This window comes from Falco cherrug, chromosome 15 (genome assembly GCF_023634085.1).
Source record: "Falco cherrug isolate bFalChe1 chromosome 15, bFalChe1.pri, whole genome shotgun sequence".
NCBI classification, from domain to species: Eukaryota; Metazoa; Chordata; class Aves; order Falconiformes; family Falconidae; genus Falco; species Falco cherrug.
The window spans coordinates 8,854,318-8,872,329 of record NC_073711.1 but is presented as its reverse complement, the minus strand read 5'-3'; the positions used below and the strand labels follow the sequence as shown (position 1 = coordinate 8,872,329).

The 18,012-nt window shown below is 35.9% G+C and overlaps 1 protein-coding gene across 1 annotated transcript in view; it reads right to left on the bottom strand.

The window, feature by feature from the left end:
- Positions 1-55: 55 nt before the first annotated feature.
- The window catches only part of RADX (RPA1 related single stranded DNA binding protein, X-linked), a 28,608-nt gene continuing 10,651 nt past the window's right edge, over positions 56-18,012 (bottom strand). The window contains exons 8-15 of the mRNA XM_027799444.2: positions 17,686-17,853; positions 16,988-17,148; positions 16,302-16,513; positions 15,079-15,147; positions 9,854-9,933; positions 5,477-5,770; positions 4,026-4,208; positions 56-3,138 (exon numbers count right to left, since the gene is read on the bottom strand). Coding sequence (XP_027655245.2) covers positions 2,993-3,138; positions 4,026-4,208; positions 5,477-5,770; positions 9,854-9,933; positions 15,079-15,147; positions 16,302-16,513; positions 16,988-17,148; positions 17,686-17,853 — 1,313 coding nt within the window. The 3' untranslated portion in view covers positions 56-2,992. The remainder of the gene's footprint in view (positions 3,139-4,025; positions 4,209-5,476; positions 5,771-9,853; positions 9,934-15,078; positions 15,148-16,301; positions 16,514-16,987; positions 17,149-17,685; positions 17,854-18,012) is intronic.

Sequence of the window (18,012 nt, the reverse complement as noted above, 5' to 3'; positions counted from 1 at the left end):
TCATGGAAAAAGGAAACAGCTTTCAGAAGTGAAAAGAAAATGAGAAGAAATAATGCAAGATATTTACACATATTAATTTATTTATTTATATTCTCCATTTTTCAGTGTTACACTAGTTCTACATCACACCAATTAAAACCTGACCTTACCTCTAAGATCTATGACTTAGCAGGTTTTATACACTCAAAAGTACCATTAGTTACATACAGTTTACTTTCCTCCGATTTTATTTGAAATTAATGCTGGAGACTAAGAAACATGCAAATGTAAGATTTTAGAGTACAGTTCTTTGGCTGGATATGAATTCTACAGCTAGGAAATATGCTCTGATAGTATTTTTCCCTCAGCAGCGGCAATAAACAGCAGCAAGAAAGATGATTCCTACGACATTTTGCAGGAGTAAAGATGCTGTATCTTGGCTTAATATGGCAAAATTAAGATGTTTTTACAGATTCAGGATTAAAAATACTTTGGTCTTAGACCTATGTCAATAAACACCAAGTTAAATAAAACAGCAAGTAGTTTCTTTCGCTACAGTGCTGGTTTGGCAGGGATGAGGGAGACCGGCAGAGTGGAGGAACCATATATTAACACTGCAACACTTCAGAACTTAAGTTGGCATATTAAGTTCACTGTAACTTATGGGGATGGGGTAAGTGCCTCTACAGAATGACCCTGAGTATTGAAATTCCAAGTCTACTGCAGGCATTAAATATTTTCTAGCTGCGCACATCTATGTTACAGCCTGTACTTCTAACATCAGGACTTCATTCTGCAAGAGTATCCCTTTCCCAGCTTCTACCATGAAAAATTTCAAACAACACTTCTGTAAAGCATGTATTATACACATTCCACACCTTTCTGAAATTTCTTTTAGAGTTAGGAAGCCCTAACACATAGAATAAAATTATTAATGCTACATGTTTAAAGTGTAGTAAGCAGTGCAATGCAACAAACAGCCTTTGCTGCTTCTGTTGCACGGGATGGATGGAGTGGCTAGAACAACTGAATACAGTGGCTCTGTGCCAGTTTTAGCCACAACAGTCCTTTTGTACAAAGATAACGACTTTAAAAATTACTTCTAGAAATATTGGTTTCATTAAAATTAGACTTCGACCTGAAGTATATCTAAATAAAAAATACTGGCTGACACAGTCAGCAGGGCTCAGTTTGGTACACGAAGTGCTGGTGCTATTCCCTCTCACCCTAGAGCAATGGGCTCTAATCTTCACATACCCATAAGCAACAGAATTACACAAGTAACATAATGCAAGCAACGCTGTGCTCTTCTTGGGTCGGTACATTTTCGTTTTGCCTTCTGTATCAACGTACTCCGACAGGCATGGGTTGACAAACATTGCTCTAGAATTAATACTATATGACTCATACAAAATATAAACACAATACAGTCACATTTGATACTTAGTTCCTGTGCAATTTAAGTTAAATTTTTCTCATTAATACATTTTTAAACTGTAAACCACTAGAGACTGAAAAGATTTATATATATATTTTTTTAGAATATCAAGGCTTTTACTTTTTATCTGGTTACCTATGAACTTGTACTATAATAATGACAATTACATTTCTCCTTCAATTACCATTAACTGAAGTTAATGTAGTCCACTGTCCCCCAGGCAGATGAGTGAGCTACTAGTTGAAATAGATACTCCTCGATTACCAAAAGGGCAGCTAAAATGTGCCTAGAAGTTTTGCACAAAAGAATGAATCTGTTCCTATAAATTAACTGTGTGCTTTGGTCAATACAGTACAATTTAATTGGCAAGCTTCCATAATGCAATCATTTCTTCTCAAAGGACTGAATTGAGGCCAGCATTTCACATGGACAAGTTGTCAAATAGCAGTTGTTTTAGCTCCTGTTTGAGAATAATTTCCTAAGGATCCATCTGTACACATGTTTTGAGGCTTTTGGCATGGGAGGAAAAAAGTGGGGCTTGGTTCTGAACACAGCAGGGGCCAGCCAGGATTTAGTATACAGGCAACAAGTTGACAGAACTTTACAGTCTCTTGCTCTTGAGGAAGTAGCGGCTCCTCACAGCTGCTGAGCTCCTTCATGTGCTCAGAAACAGCTATTACTAAAGAGGATTTCGGTGATTAACAGGAAAACACACTAACGATGTGACAAACTCTGTTTCCTGCCATGCTAAGCACTCCTTAAAGACATACTTCTCTTGCAAAGCTAGAATCAAGTTCCACTAAAAAAGCTTCTTTTTAAAAAATAGATATGTTTTAAAAGATTAATAAATAAGATATGCTTAAAGCCTTGGGGTGCTACACTTGCTACCCAACACTGTATATTCAAAAGCAAATATACAGAACCACAGCAGTTGGCCTTGCTCAGGTAAAAAGAACTGAAGGTAGCTTCTTGGATCACTGAGTCCAGTCGCCAGTATTAAAGGCACCATGGAATTTAACTCCTTTTACAAACACAGCACAGCTTCAAGCCTGAGAAGCAGTTCGGCTGCCCCTAGTACCCCCCACTAAGAGATCACTATAGAACATAACAGATCTAATTCTCAAAAGGATACAAGATTCCAGCCTAAATTTATAGCACAGACAATTAATCCTTTTGCAAACACTGCCTTTAATATTGGGAAAGCCTGCCTCTTCTCTCAGTTCTCACCCTGATAAATATATTTCCTGTGTTTGTATGTGCACAGATGGAGAAAGAGAGATGACAATCAACACTCCTTGGTATCCTATAAGAAGGTAAATTCACTGTATTGCCTATTCATTGTTCTTGAACATAAGTGACCAAGACTTGTGTAATATCTTCAAGACTACCAAAACATGAAGGTAACAATCATCCTTCTCAGTTATATGGATGACCAATACGGTGGCTAAGAATCATAATTTTATGTTTGTGTCTGCTAGTTCTAGAAAAGTGCAATGTGTAGAGGGTGTAGTCTAGTTACAGCAGTTTTATTTCCCCCCTTCTGAAGTATATAAATTTGAAAAATAAGTTATTATATTACACTGGATCCATCACATCAGGTTCCACTGTCTCGTAGATTTTGCTCAGAAAGACTTCCACTTTATCATCACCCAAGTGACAGATGTCCAAGATGCAGATAACATGTTTGCTGTCTAGATCCATTGCTGCTTTTACAGTTTCATCTAGAATTTAAGAGAAGGTGTTTTAGTGTACATACAGGAAAAAATAAACTGAATTGACACTGTTTTCAATACAGTAATGTGTATATGATCAACCTTCTTTCAGTTAAGAATCTCATTCTATTAAATGCTGGCCTACTGCGATTTTTTTTTTTTTGGTAGACTTTTATTAGTAAATTCAATCACCAGAAATGACAGCATCAGAAATTAGATATGGAAAAGCTGAAATATACATTACTTAACCATTAGTGATTCCCTGATTTGACAGCGTTATTCAAGGAGAAGTAAAGACGTATTTAGATAAAGTCAGGTCTTTCTATATAAACATGCAGGAAAACACAATGCTTATATAGCACTTTAAAGTATGATGCATGTTAATAATGTTTACCATACTAGTTGTGAGGTGCTAGGAATTAGAAGTGTAATCTGAAGGAAAATAATTCAATAGCAGGGAAATACTTCAGTTTATGGGCACTGTAGGTTGCATTACAGCAGCTGTTCAAAGTGACCGATACCAGTGAGCGGACCGACTGGCAGGAATGCCACTCCATTACAAAGCAGATCAAGCCAAACATTCACACACTCAGCCACACAAACCAACTTCAATGTCAGCATAATTTTGCATCAACAAATAACTACAAATACCAGCTAGGTCACTTGGTATTTTAATATCTAAACCACAAACTCCTATCTTCAGAGTATGAGAACAGCTTCAGTAAAAACTGCCGTGAAAATTCAATATTTCATCTGTTCACCAAAGATGGTCACAGAATTCAACTATCTTTCACTGAAAAGGTTAACAACAGCGACTTCTATAGAGTATAAACTCTTGCATTGAAAGATAACACAAGAAACTATAAATGAGTAATGTCAGTCAAAGGCAGTCTCACTTGAAAGTGGAAACACGTCATGAAGTCTTCCGCTGCTAGTGGACTTCTGCTGACATGCAGAGATGCCGCTCATACATGACAATAATGTATCATTTTGAAAGTCTTCCAGTTGAAATAAGTGGGGATCTTCAGTACAAAGCAGTGGAAGAAATGCAACATCTACAGCTACATCGTGGTTTATACCTGTTAAAAAAAAAAAAAGTATGTTTAAGTTAACACAAAACTTCATTTTCAGCCCGTCAGCAACTTCATGCACCATTTCTTCTTTTTTTTTTTAAAGCCAAACTATTGCAGGCTGAACGCCAATTTATTTACTTGTTCTTTGTTCATTAGTTAATAACAGGTCTAAAAACGTATATGTATATATATTTATACAAAAGTACATTCAAATTGATATTATGTTGTAACATACTGTGATTTAAGGTCAACAATGCTGTCAGCTCAAAAAATATTAAACCAACATTGGAAGCCATTTCACACTACTTTTTAACTTTATCGCTGCTGCAAGGGCAGAGAAATTAATTTTACAGCCAGTGTATCTATGCAGTATGAGGTGCAGAACTCGTGCTACTATCATCTTGTATATTCTAAGTCCAGGATTCTAATGACTATAAATATTCAAACACCTTCCTGCAAATCTCCCTTAGCCAATAATGGAAACTTAAATTATGGGAACTTAAGGTGAGCATTGTTAGGCCATGCAATTTCCTTCTCCTTTTAATGGGAAAACAAAATCAAACATATTGATATCCCACAGTAATGCTAACAGATGCACACCAATATGCATATTTGTATTTTAACAAATAAAGATCAATCAGCTGATGCTTTGTGCTGACAGAAGCAGCAGAGCGCAGTTGAGTATAGCTAAAATACAGCCCTTTGCCTTTCTTCCATAGTAAAAAACTATTTAGGAGCAACACTACTCAAAAACCAGCTGAATGAGAATAAAGGTCAAAAGAAGCATTTATAGGTGTCCTTTTCCCTTTAAGAACACAAACTTTTTTCTGATGAATACCTCTCCAGCAAGAAAGTCAGCTGACAATCAAGGGCAATTGAATAATTTACCTCATTATGTCAGACTGGTTGAATACTGAACAGGACCCAATTGTAAGAATCGGTAGCTTAAGGACTACACACATTCTTCAAATGATACAGATGAACCTATACACAAATTTGCAATTATATGAAAAGTGATACTAGAACCAAGATACTCAGTCATTTTGTTTAAAGGTATTTTTAATATTTACAGCTTTCCAGTAAAAAATTATCCTAAAACACAACTAACAAAACCCTACAATGTCACTCACTCATTTTTTTTCAACGTCAAGAATCAACTGATTAGAGAAAACCATTCAGTTTCTGACAAACCTTCATGTCATTCTCAATTTAATGTCGCAAATATCTTAGTGCTCATTTAACTGTTTTTAGAAGCTGAGCTACCAAATACTTACCCAGAACTGTTACTTCATAATACCCGAAGCCACTAGCACTTTTAAATTCATTGATATTTTCACCTGTTCCTGTTTCTTTTGGCTGGTGCACTGCTTCATGAAGGTTGTACTGTTGCATAAGTAAGTCTTTGTGCACATAATCAAATTTACGTGGGATGCTTTCTGGGAAAATTGTGCTGTGATGCAAATATTTCATTAACTTGTCTTTCACTTGAGCCCACAGGTCACTCTCCCATGAATCACAAACTCTTCTAGTCTCTTCAGTTTCCAACGTGTCACTCATTCTTTCTCCATCTATTACAAACACAGAAAATACTTAGTTTCTTACACGCTCGTAGAATTGTATCACTTCTCTTCTAGGTCAGAAATATTTTCATTGGAACATTACAACTACAAAGACATGGCAGAACATTCAAAACATACAACACAATGAATTAAAACAGAGTTGGAATGTAAACCGTTAACCTTAGAGGCTAGACTTGTAGTAAAAAGACTTAATTCACCACATGAAGAGCATCATCGTGACTTGTTTTTGGAGAGCACGTAACTTGTTTAATGAACAGCCAGAAACCATGAAAACAAGTTTAATATGGGTACAAGTGAAGGTAAGTTTTTCCATCCCTTGGACAATAACTATACGCTTACATTGAGTACCATGCTACATTTAAATTTTCTTGCTGTACAGTGATAGCTCCACTCTTCTTTCCTATTACGTGTCACTTAAGATTGTTAGTGGCAAAAACTTACATAACCAAAACTTCCAATTCTGAAGCCAATCCCCTCCCCCTCCTTCGATCTTATCAGAAAGTTAATTTCAAAATACTCCCAGTACAGCCTTGTATCTCCTCCATCTCCTGTGAAACAACTCCTCTCATCTAGTAGCCTTCTGAACTGGGTATATTGTCCACCCCAACATGTCTCTGTGAACATACGCTGTTTTACTTTACCTCTTTTTAGTGTCATAACTGCTATGACGGAGTATCAGGATGTACATAAACGAAGAAACCAGAACGTACACAGACAAACTTGACGCAACATTTGCAAGAACATTCAACAAGGGAAATAAGAATTCTGCTGCATTGAATTAGACAACAGCGGACAGTGAATTTAAAGAAAACTGACACAAGAACTTAAATTGAAAGTGTGCTCTGGGCTGCATAAAGCAGTCTGCAGTATTTTTTTCCTCACAGAACTGGAATTCATCATATAAGGTAAAGAGGCACATGAAAGCTGCTACATGAAGAAACATTCCCATTCTCCCCCCCCCTCCCCCCCCCCCCCCCATTTTATTTGGAGAATTACAGCATTCTCTACAAGCACAAGGAGTATATATATAGTATAATACTATACATTAGCAAATAAAGTACAAAAAAGTTTCAGAATGTAAGTAGTGGGATTAAAAAAACCCACCTTTGTCTTTCTAGAACTTCAGTCATGACTTTACTTTTCTATCTCAATGTTATCACTGCTGGTGTAATTTGTGTGTCTTACTTGTATGCTCATTATTAACTTAGCATAAAGAGATGGGTAGTTAGGACAGCACAGTAGCAACAGCCGCCACTGGTTATATATAATAAAAATAATATATATATTATTAAACAGTGAGATGCCGAAATCTTTAACAATCTGACCACACTTTAGAAGAAACATAAAGCAAATGTTTGACCTCCTCTGGCTCCAGAGGGTCTCTTGGCAGCGAAGACTACCTTCTTCTTTAAACCAATCAAAAATACACAAATGCCTATGGTGAACTTTAAACACGTATTTCCCACAAAAAGCAACTGAGATGAACCTATTTTGAGTTCAATTAGCAGAATGATTTTTTTTAATCTACTGTATAATTACAGTATACAACAGGATTTTTTTAATGTAAAAAATTAGAAGTTAATTTGGTTATCAGCCTACACTGTTACTATAAAGTTTCTTTCTTGCAAAGTTTTGTTAGTAAATCTGAGTCAATACATTTCTGCTTTACAGTTACGTTTTATGTTATCTTACAGCATCAACTGCAATCTTTTACTCCTTTGTAGCTCTTGCAAAAAATAGCACCTGCAGTAAATGAAATTCTAGTTAAGTGAACCTTATCCTCCACCCCCAAAATATTTCAACATTTAAAAAATGAATTTTAATAATATATTTTGTTTTGGATATCTCTATCACCTCTTCCTGTACATCTATTCAATGAATACTCAAAAAGTGTTACTTTGATGCAGGCTGATACGATACAGAGCTGCTAAGAGACAGAAGCATCAGCACCTCTAATATACAGTTATAAAGGGGCGGGGGGGGGGGGGCAGGAATTTTCATGTTTCCATAAATAGGCTCTAAAGGCAGTCTCCCTTGCTGGTATTTAAAACCCCAAAACCTCTACCTGGGACCATGGTAACAACACTATGAAGCTTAGAGCATCACTTTTCCATTTCATATGGTACCTATGACCTGCATATCAGTAAATGGAAAAATAAGTATATGATACATAATTAATAAACAATTTCAGAATACTGAAATAAGGTATCTTCAAAAACTGAAGGAACATAGCAAAGAAAAGTTTTCACTTTGATATACATACAGCATAATTAGTAGGCTTGTTAAGCAAAATATAAACATGCTGTTATTTAGATAAAACTAGCATTGGCTTAACAATTAGTATTTTATGTAAGACTAATAATATTGCCAGGAGGACTTAAGTTATGTGAGAAAAAAAAATATGTGTAACATTAGTAGCTACATTTACTGACACATTAATATAATTATAGCATACTTACTTTAGACGACAGATTGATTCATTTATTTTGGACTACACTCAGCCAATGGAAGTTAAATAGGGTTTCACATGCAGTGAGGAAATACCAGTGTAAATGATATTTTAATTTAAGAATATAAGCATCTAAATGTATCTGTATATTAGATATAAATATTTAAATAAAGTATCTATTGAAAGATTTCTTTAGTAATTAAAAAAATGGGAAGATGTACAGTGAAATACATGCCTCATTCCTTTATCTGCTTTTAAAAGGTTGGTTTTTAAACCACATAGATTTATTCATTTCATGAGATCTACATGATACCCCAACAATTCTAGAGAGACTAACAGTATAGTACAATAAACTCTACAGCTACCAGAACTTCCTATAAAAATAAGATCAGGTGAGGACACTCAATCTCATTTCTTGTTTTTAAAAGCAACAAGAAATGTCACTGAAGACTAACAACCAATAAAGTAATTAATTATCAAACTTGCTTAGGGATATGCTTTCTTACTTTTGAAGAACAGATCTCTACATAGTGCCTGAGGCTGCTCTTTCTCTGGAATAAAACTTTAAACAGTTCCCTATACAAATTTTTCGCCAATTTGAAAGTCTCCTGATCATTTCAGTCTCTTAAAATATTAAAACACTTGGGAAAATCAACTGTAATTTCTATTGCTTTAAAGCAGCATAATGGAATAGACCATCATCAACAGGCTACAAAGACAACCTATCGCAGTCATTACTAAATTAAGATGAACTGCTACCTTGCAAAAATAAAAGGGTGGACAACATTACACATAATATAGCTACACACCAAAGTAAATTGGGAGATGTTAATGTTGGGACAGATGCTAGTAGTAGACAAAGTTTTAGACAAAATTATATGACTCTGTGTATTGTCAGTTTTCAAAAGAGGAAAACATGTCAAAATATTTATATCAAATAAAAAAACAGACCAAGCTGCACATAATGACAACTGACAAGTTAAATTTCTTTCTCCATCCAAAATAGATGTCAAGAAACTAAATGCATGGAACATGGGTGGGTTTTTTTTCGACTGCAGAGGAAGAAAGAAAAATTAATATTAACTTCGAAAAACCTCTAAACAAGACATCATTCTTATTATTGGCTTGTATGTTTCATCCATTTCCTCCCCACATCTTCTATTTGTCTTTTTAATTAGGTACTCACATAGCTTTGAAGCTACCTTCCCAGAGAGGGACAATTTTATCACAGGCAGATCACTATAGCAAGAAAACTGTCAATAGAAAATGTGACGTCTTATGCTACTAAGTGCTTCTGAAGTACAAAACTAACTTAAAACGTGTATAAAGCAACACTGAGAATTTATTCCCCACACTGGAAAAAAGCCCACCACTGTCCTTCCAGCCATCCTTTAGAACACATCAGGGACACAACTGAGCAGAATGACATTAACAATATGTTGCTACAGTGGCTCCCTAAAGGTTGATGCAGCCGGATGTACAGAACTGTTTTGACAAACACGGGTTAGATACATGCCAACAAACACGGGTTATAAGGATATCTTTGTCGCCTGTTTTGCACCTGAAGAGCAGAAGCAGGCTTAAATCTCCTAAGGTTACGGCAACAACTATTTGCAACATACCTGTGCAGCACTGTAAACTGTCTGATACAGCCTGTCCATTTTTATCTTGCACAAAATCTTCATGTTGAAATTCTTCCAAGCTATAAAAAGAAAGTTATAGTGTGTGTGTAGATATATATTTTTAAAACCTATTTAACCTCAAACACTATGCTGCAAAAATTCAAACCTTGACAGATTTCAAGTGATAAATGATACAAGCTTGAATGAGTGAGCACTAGTACCTGGTTTCATATCACCAGACTTGTAATACAGCAGCTTGACATAATGAGACCTACTACGCTCGGTAAATCACTTTTGAAGAGTCTAGGACAAGAACTGCTGTATTTCTTCGGTTTATGAAGCAGATAGCGAACTATTTTACACTCAAAACCCAGCGTTTGTTGCCCTCTACCGGGCACCGACTGGCATCAGCCTGTGACAAAGCTGAGCAGCACAGATGGCCAATAGGTTTATGACTCGATTCTAAAAAATGGTTGCACAGCATGCTGCTCCACTTTCACATCAGCACCCTTCAGCAATCAAAACCAAAGCATGAATGGAGCGGTGCCATCACTCCAGAATCCAAAATGATAGAGAAATTCCAAATATATTTTTCCCTTTGGATACACTACCGTGTTGTAACAATCAGGTCAAATCAAGCAAACTACGTTTTTGTTTACTTTCATTTTTAACCATGAAATTTTGAATTAATGGTAAGCAACTATTCTCTAACACTCTCAAATGAATTACCAAGGATATTATGCAGGAGACAAATATAACAGATACTCTGCAGCCACAACACGGTAAAATAAGCTCTTAAGCTCATTCATTCTTTTCTTTGCTCTATTCCTCTTGCTATAAACTCAACATGATACCTGTATAAACTTTGGAAAAAGACTATCTTGATTATCTTGCATCACAAACTGAGACATGGGCAAGACCTTGTTAAAGTACCATTAAAATTCCAGACTACCAAAGTAGTTACTAAAAAAAGTTTTTAACTGTAAATACGCAGACAGTAGAAAAGGAATCAAAGACAAACATGCTGTTTGGTGGAATATTCTCTATTTCAGTCATAAGGATGTACAGGGTTTTTTTCCCATTTTTCCCCATTTCATACTAGGATATATCTGGAAAATTTCAAATCAATGTTTCATAACAAATGGCCAATATCTAAAACCTAGTGAAAAGATAAAAGGAAATGCATTGTGGATTTTGAGTATGAAAGCATGTTTTATGAAATGCACTATCCTCATGATGTGGACTAAGTACTAGAGTGACTTTCTCGTGATCTCCAACTTAGGCACAAAAGAATCCCCACTCCAGAAGCACAAACTGTGCAAATGAGGTTCCAGCCACCTAGTTTTGTAAATAATAATAATAAAAAAAAGATGCCACAGAGAACTCTAAAACAGCATGACCCTACTTGCATCCCACCACTCACACAAGCTTCTGAGTATAGAGTTGTGCTGAAGAGGCTGGTAAACAAAAATTGTGTTTGTTTCTATGTGACCTTGTAGTCCAAAGTATTTTTCAAGTTTTCAGGTCCAGGGCAACCTCAGAAAGGTATATGCAAGATGTCAGATCTAAGTTTATGCAGTGGTATTTTTACATTTTCTGATGAAAGGCAGCAGGCAAGTTTGTCTTTTTCTAAGATGACAATTCAGTAATTACATTGTACTTTCTGTGGCATTATTTCTAGATAAAAGAATGTTTCTGTGAAAATAGTATCTTATGAAGAATTAATTCCCATTTCAAGAACCATAATGGAAAGTAATTACTGCGTATGCCTAACAATAAATTGAACGTTTACATACCAGCTATATTAATACATTTTCAAGCCATTAGAAAACATTTTCAAAAGTATTAACAACAGTAGTCCAATTAAAAATTAATGTCCACAAAACCAATTCTCACTTTTGAGATTTGGACTTCTCAACAAGAAACATGAAATTCTAGCACAATGTTAGGAAAGGCTTGCTCAGAAATCAACACGTCAAGTTAGATACCTGCCAATTTCCCTCTTAACTAAAGCAGAGGATTAAATCACGTCATACTGCTGACAAGTTGGTATTATGGAAATGGTTTCTTTTTCTTTTAAAACTGTCTAGTTTTGGACGTGAACAGGCTCCGATTTAGAGCTAGTAAAGCCTCTGAAAAATCTGAAAATAACTTGTCACAATTTCTCCCCACTTCATTCAAAGATCTGTAGCTGGGATGATTTCTCCTACCTGCTTGACATTCCTACAGGACTGCTTTGTGCTGAATGTGTGTACAGTGTAACTTGGGCTAGGTCCGTAAGGGAAACCTACGCACAGTTTATATGCTTCTTTGCCAACCAGTATGTCTGCAAGCCACTTCCCATAACCCTAATTCTTCCATTTACGGCAATAAGCTGTAACTGTTGTGCACCAAAACACCTACATACCTATTTTGCCCATGCCAGCTTTATGAGAACTTGTGCCATGCCAAATTTGCTATTCCCAGCCTGCATTCCGCAGACTCCTTTTCACAGATGCCTACTGGCAAAGAGCCTTTATTGAGTATTTCTAGATGCACTGATAGTCACCTTTTCAGTCATTTTACTTTAAAGCACTGTCAACAAAAGTAACATTAATCAAAACAGATGGCAGACAAAAACTTCTAGAAAATATTGGGAAAATAAGCATGTCTTGTGCTTCATACCTATTTCCTAAGCACTGGGACTAAATGCGATAAATAAAATGAAGAAATAAAATAGTTACAAATTGTAGCTATACTCAAATGATGCAAGGAATTGAAAGTGCCTCAAAACACTGCACTCACTGATAAAACTAGTAAAAACCTTATTTTGTAGACTGGTTTGAAATCAACTTGACTCAATTGTCACGACACCATTATGGTACATGCATCTACCATGGTAAGTAACAGAGAAACCAAACAGCTTTCTACAATAATTTGACAGGTCTACACAAATTGATTGTTGATATCTACCAATTTCTCTCTGAATAAATCTGATTTACATGAAGAAGCAGTCTGAAGGAAATGTCAAATTCTGGGAATCTTTCAGTCACGCAAACCTCAAGCTGAATTCCCCCCTACTATAAAACCCCCATCCCTTAGCTCTCATCAGAAGGGAGGGAAAAAGAAGAAAATAGTTTAAGTTACGTAAACATTCAGAAGCAAAACTGCAAGGATAGAAGCATACAAGTTACTTTCAAGCAGTGTAGACTGTGAGCATGTAATGCACCAGCAACTCCATGGTAACTGCACTGCTAAACTTAGAAAGATTAAAGAAAACTATTGTGTGTTTTTTCCACTTCCATGTAAAAATAAGCCTTTCTGAAATTCCTGATCTTTCCCCATTCACAATAAACGCTGTCAATTAAATTACACTGGGGTATATTAAATACTTAGAAGTACCTTTACGCCAAACGTCTCTACTAGCAAGGATATGAATATCAGCAATAATATTAACCAGTTTCCTCTTACCTTGTTCTTTCTGAAACCCTTAATAATCAGATAAATAAGTTACCTCAAAAACGTCAGAACTGAGGTTGTCAATAAAAAGCCTTAAAATAAGATTCTACTGTTTAAAAACAAAATTTTACAAATGCAACCACATGCTGAAAAACTGCACAAAATACTTGACACAAAATAACCTAAGCTAGAATATATATTTCAAAATATATCTCTACTGTTGCTATTTCATCAACGTATTAAAATATTTCAGTGAGAGCTGACATTCTGCTACTTCTGAGCAACAGAACAGAAAACAATGCAATTTGAAGGTATGGCAGGCTAACTTTCTATTTTTCTTTTGCTATTTGGAGAATTCAGCACAACTTCATGGTTAATTATAGAAATACACAAGTTACCTTTTAATTATATAGAGTGAAACAGCTTTCCATAATCCAACACAGATTTTCTCCTCCTTTAGTTGGGAGTTCTAGCACTAATGGCATAGAGTAGTAGACACACGGGTAGCGAGGAGAGTAGCAGATTGAGAAAAGCAGAGAACAAAGTAAACATGCCTTAACTTTTTGCTTCACTTTTAGAAATGGGGAGAAAACGGTCTTACCACCCGCCACCCCCAAGAAAAAAATAGAACATTTCTCAGCAAGCAAAAGAAAACAGGATTCCTCACATCCCAAAACCCCTCCTGATTTTCCTATGGATTTGTGCCGCAAGTCCCAGCAAACTGCTCTACCACCTGTAGGGATGTGACCTTAAAGCCAGGTGTCACACTTTTAATGAACAGGCTGCAGAGCCAGGCAACCAACTCCCCTAGAAAATGCAGTGTCTACCCAAGAGGACCAGAGGAAACAGACATGTAGGCTCAAAACTGCCTCATTTATCCCACAGAAGAAGCCTTTGCAAATTAGGGAAGAGGTGCTACAAGTAAACTAGGAAGGCAACTGAGGGGTATACATACTCGTGACACAAGCTCAAACGACTGCTGCCAAAACCCCCAAAATCCTAAGTTACTGACACCAAAGAGCTCAAACATTCAGCTTATCCAAGCTGTGTTTGAAACAAATGACAAGAATTGATGGCCCTTAAACAAAATGCACAAAGGAAAGTAGCTTTTAACCCCAGATTGGCAAATATCAACATTCATTCAATTTTCTTAATAACTTCCCATTTGTAGTTATTTCATTAGGTTCCAAACTTGTCAGGACTCTGGATTTCAAATTCCTATCCGTATTTTTTTTTTTTTTTAATCCTTCTCTGGATGCCAATCAAGTTCAATAAAAACTTGAGTGTTGGGTAGTGAAAGGAGCCAAGTGGCTTCTCAGGGACAACTAACTACACTAACTCGTCTGTAGCATCAAGGATGATGTATGCTCAGCCACTGCTAGCAAATCCATTAATGCTATCACATTTTTCACGCTGCATGCTAATTAAGCATCCCTCCCTCCTACCTTTGACTCTCCTACTTAAACTGCAGTCACTCTGAAACAAAGACTACATATATTACTCTGCTTAGCATGATGGACCTCTGTTACTATATGTTCCCCAAGTAGCACTAGTAGCAGTATAACGATATGTTTAACACCACACTCAAAATCATGTTTCAGAATAAAATAATCCAATATATTTGAACTAGAATCAGTGCAGAAGAAGTGAATAGAACGTACTAAACACTATCCTGGTCCGTTCTTTCACTTTACTTCCATATGATTCCTGATCTGTAAAAGTTTCACTTCAAGTACCTCTGTTTCATCATTGCAATTATTAAATATAATTAGCTTCACATGACTTACCGAAGTTTTCTTCTTGCAGACCGTGTGAAATAGGAGCAAGATGATACAGGAATAACAGAGGCACCTCCCCTTAAAGTAGGAAATTCACCATTATTTTACACTACTTATTTAAATAGAAATACACAAAGCAAAAAACATGCACGTTTTTAATTACAAGCAGAACTAACCTAAGACACACAAATGTTAGGATTTTTCTTATGGCACAGAAATCCACTAACAAGTTTGCTGTAACCCTGCCAAGACAGAACTTCTATTCATCAGGATTTTCTTAATTTTTCATTCAATCCTAATCATATTTCTCTCATTTTCCCTCAAAATGTTCTGAATACCTGCCCTATTCCCACATTATGACTTTTGGACAGGAAAAGTGGAAAAGAGAAATATATTCTTTACAGCATGAGAAATCCACTAAAAAAAAAAAAAGTAGTGACAGGCTACATTTCTGCAATGTTAAATCTGTCAATGTATACACCAGGCTTTTAATATACCAGTGTGGGGTACATTAGATTTTGCACAAACATTGCCACAAAGGGCAACTGTGTACAAGCAGATATTTTACTCTTGTATCTAGTATGGCTGTATCAGACAAATTACTTTGTTTTATTCCATTTCCTTGTTATCAGACAGATATCCTTTGTCTACATCTGACTAGATGTAATACAATTTTATGAAATCCCATCACAAGCAAAACATAGTACCAAAAGTTATTTCAAGCCTTTGGGTCAGGACATCACCACCACCTACTTGCCTTTCTGACAGCAAGTTACAGCTACATGCAGTACATTCTATTAACCAGGAAGAAAAAAGTTTGGCATTAAGGAACAGGTATACCAGATCCTGATTCTGCACTTTCAGTGAAGAAAGCTTATTTCCTCACACCACTGTAACTTTTGCTTGTTCCACAGCTACGTCACTAAACTATATACAATTCAATTATTAACTACTTTTATGCCAAATCTGTGATATTATCAACAAAGTAACATAAATATTAATCAGAAGCAAGCACTGCAAACCAGAAACCTGCTTTAAATCAATTCCTCATTAGCCTGAACAGTATAACTGTCATCACCTTAAGCTCTGAAAAAAGTACCTACCTACCTTTTAAAGATTAAACTACATAGGCCATTAAAGCTTTCTTACACATTTTCTATGGCCTGGGCTGTGATCTGATTTCTTTAAACACTTTCTAGAACATCCACTACATATTTGCGAAGAGAGCTTACTGTTCTGCGTCTGTATTTAATCTGCATGGTATCTTTCTCTTGGCTGAATTCTTTTTTGACAGTGCAGCTTGGTGCTGATGCTCTTCCCCAGGAGTGTAATGTGGCCCCAGAACAGACATAACTTCTTCATTTTGAAGGTTGGTGTTTCTTCCCTTGTGAACATGGTCTTCTTTGGACTTTGCAGAACTTTCAAGAGACTGAGGAGTATCTTTCTGCAACAACAGCAAATTGTGTAAGAGTTTCAAAGCACTTAAAGCTATTGCTTCCCACTCAAAAACCTGCAAGTTTTAAAGTAGCTTTGAAAGGAACAAAAAAGTTTACCCTACCTTTTGAAAATCATGTTATATCTAGCAGAAATTATCTTCTAATGGTATTAACAAGATAAATTCTGTCTAGAAAGTGACAGTGAGCATGCTGCGGTAGTTGCCAAGTCTCTCACACTCTAATATGCATTAGGTTACCCAGTCAGTCAAACTAGTAACTTCCAGTTACGTAGTTTTACAGAGGACTGCCATAACACTTTCAGAAAAGCACTGAGACATTGCTTTTTTAAAAGTTCTAGATTCTCACTTTCAAAAATTTTGCTCTCAAAATGGCAAGTGAAGTTAATCACGAGGCAAAATTCTCCATCCTAATTACAATCATAGTTGCTGAAGTGCTACAGGATTCATTCTCAAAGACTGTACCTCAACAAGCTCTACTCCTGAGGCTTCTTCAGCTGCATTGCTACATCTGATATACCTTATGGCACTAATAATTCCCTGAACAGCAATGCGCTTGCGTTCTCTGTAGTGCAAGGCTTCAATCTCCTTCCCCATTTCAGCTATGGCTTTCAAAACTGTTTCAACTGCAAAAAAAGAAATTTCCACATAAGTTTTAAAGAATGACAATATCAAAATGTCTGAACACAAGACTCAACAGAAAAGTAAAGATAATTTGTTACTAAATACTAAATTGATTTAAAATCAAATTTTGGAAGATTTTTTGTTGTTTACACCACATGGAAAGACCTTTAAACAATAAACCTTTTTAGCTCAAAAGCTTCCCCATTATCAGATATCTCAGTTTCAGGTAAAATTTCTAATTCACTGTATTCTTCAGTATAACAGTCTTTAATTCTGATTTAGCAGAACATTCAGAGTAAAACTTCCAGGCAGATCTGTAGCTCATGTAAGCTGCGACAGTTCTGCAGCTAATGGTGCCGTGATACTTGATGTAAGATGAGGATTTAGCCTGTAATACATTCTAGTGTTCTTAAATGACATCAAAATTCGTGTAATTACTTATTGTAACTGTGCTGCTTTTTAACTGATACTTTAACTGCTTCGAGTAACACCAAACTGAAAAAGGCTACAAATCTTAAAGATACTTTACGGTATGATACCTTTATTGTTTTTACAGTATTTCAAAAAGTTACTTGGAGGTCGTGGAAAAGGATAATAGCCACCAATGACAGTTTTCTTCATTTGATTAGCTTCGTTTTGTGTTTTAGTCCATTGAATGAAGTTTTTCACTTTAGTATCCTTGGTGTATGGCTGGCCCTTGTGCCACCCTTTTAAAACAAAAATAATCAGGTTACTGTCATCTGTTCTCAACCTGAAACTATCCTGAACACTACACAGAAAAAATGAATTAAGAAAATCTGAACTAGAGAATACAAAAGACATCTTTCCACTTGTCAACCATGTTTTATCAAATGGGTATCTTGAAT